At 60.7% G+C, this 694-nt stretch overlaps 1 protein-coding gene across 1 annotated transcript in view; it reads right to left on the minus strand.

Annotated features, from left to right (window-relative positions):
• The window catches only part of ETH_00036430 (uncharacterized protein), a gene marked incomplete at both ends in the record, with an annotated part of 1,610 nt that overhangs the window by 159 nt on the left and 757 nt on the right, over nucleotides 1–694 (minus strand). The window contains one exon of the mRNA XM_013374433.1: nucleotides 1–559. Coding sequence (XP_013229887.1) covers nucleotides 1–559 — 559 coding nt within the window. The remainder of the gene's footprint in view (nucleotides 560–694) is intronic.

Raw genomic sequence — 694 nt, forward strand, 5'->3', positions numbered from 1 at the left:
CAAACGGCTGCGCCGAGAAGGCCCAGAGACAACTAAGGAAGAGAGTCTTCTTGCTGCACTGAGAACGCGGCTTCTAATGCTGCTGTTGCTGCTGCTGCGGCGCAGCATGCCGTCTTCTGCTTCTGCTGCTGCTGCTTCTTCTCCTGCTGCATCTTCTGCTGCTGGTGCTGCTGCTGCTGCTGCTGCTGACACAGTGGCGCTGCTAGATTGTCTTTTGCTGCTCTCCATCTCGGAATCCACTAGAAAACGAACCCCCATATGTTTGCTTCGCCGCTGCTGCTGCCGCTTCTGCCGTTGCTGCTGCTGCTGCTTCTGCTTCTGCTGCTGCTGCTCTGCGTCACTGAGTGGGGGTTTGTTAGCGAGGCAGCTTCTTCGCTGCTGCTGCTGCTGCTCCTGCTGCTGCTGCTGCCGTTGCTGTTCCTTGACCGCAACTGTCACTGCTGCTTGTGCGAGCACTGCTGCTGCTGCTGCTGCTGCTGCGGGACTGGCTGAGTCCGTAGACAGCAGTTGAGCAGCAGCAGCAGCAGCACCAGCCCTAGCAGCAGCAGTAGCAGTGACCCTTGAGACCGCAGCAGAAGCAGCGGCAGCAGGAGCAGCAGCTGCAGGAGTAGCCGCCCGCGCTCTTGCTCTAGCCGCAGCAGCAGCAGCCGGAACAGCAGCAGCCGTGGCAGCTGCAGCAGCTGCACTGGCAGCA

The sequence above is a fragment of the Eimeria tenella genome, genomic scaffold (assembly GCF_000499545.2).
Source record: "Eimeria tenella Houghton genomic scaffold, Eth_scaff2029, whole genome shotgun sequence".
In the NCBI taxonomy this organism is placed as follows: domain Eukaryota; phylum Apicomplexa; class Conoidasida; order Eucoccidiorida; family Eimeriidae; genus Eimeria; species Eimeria tenella.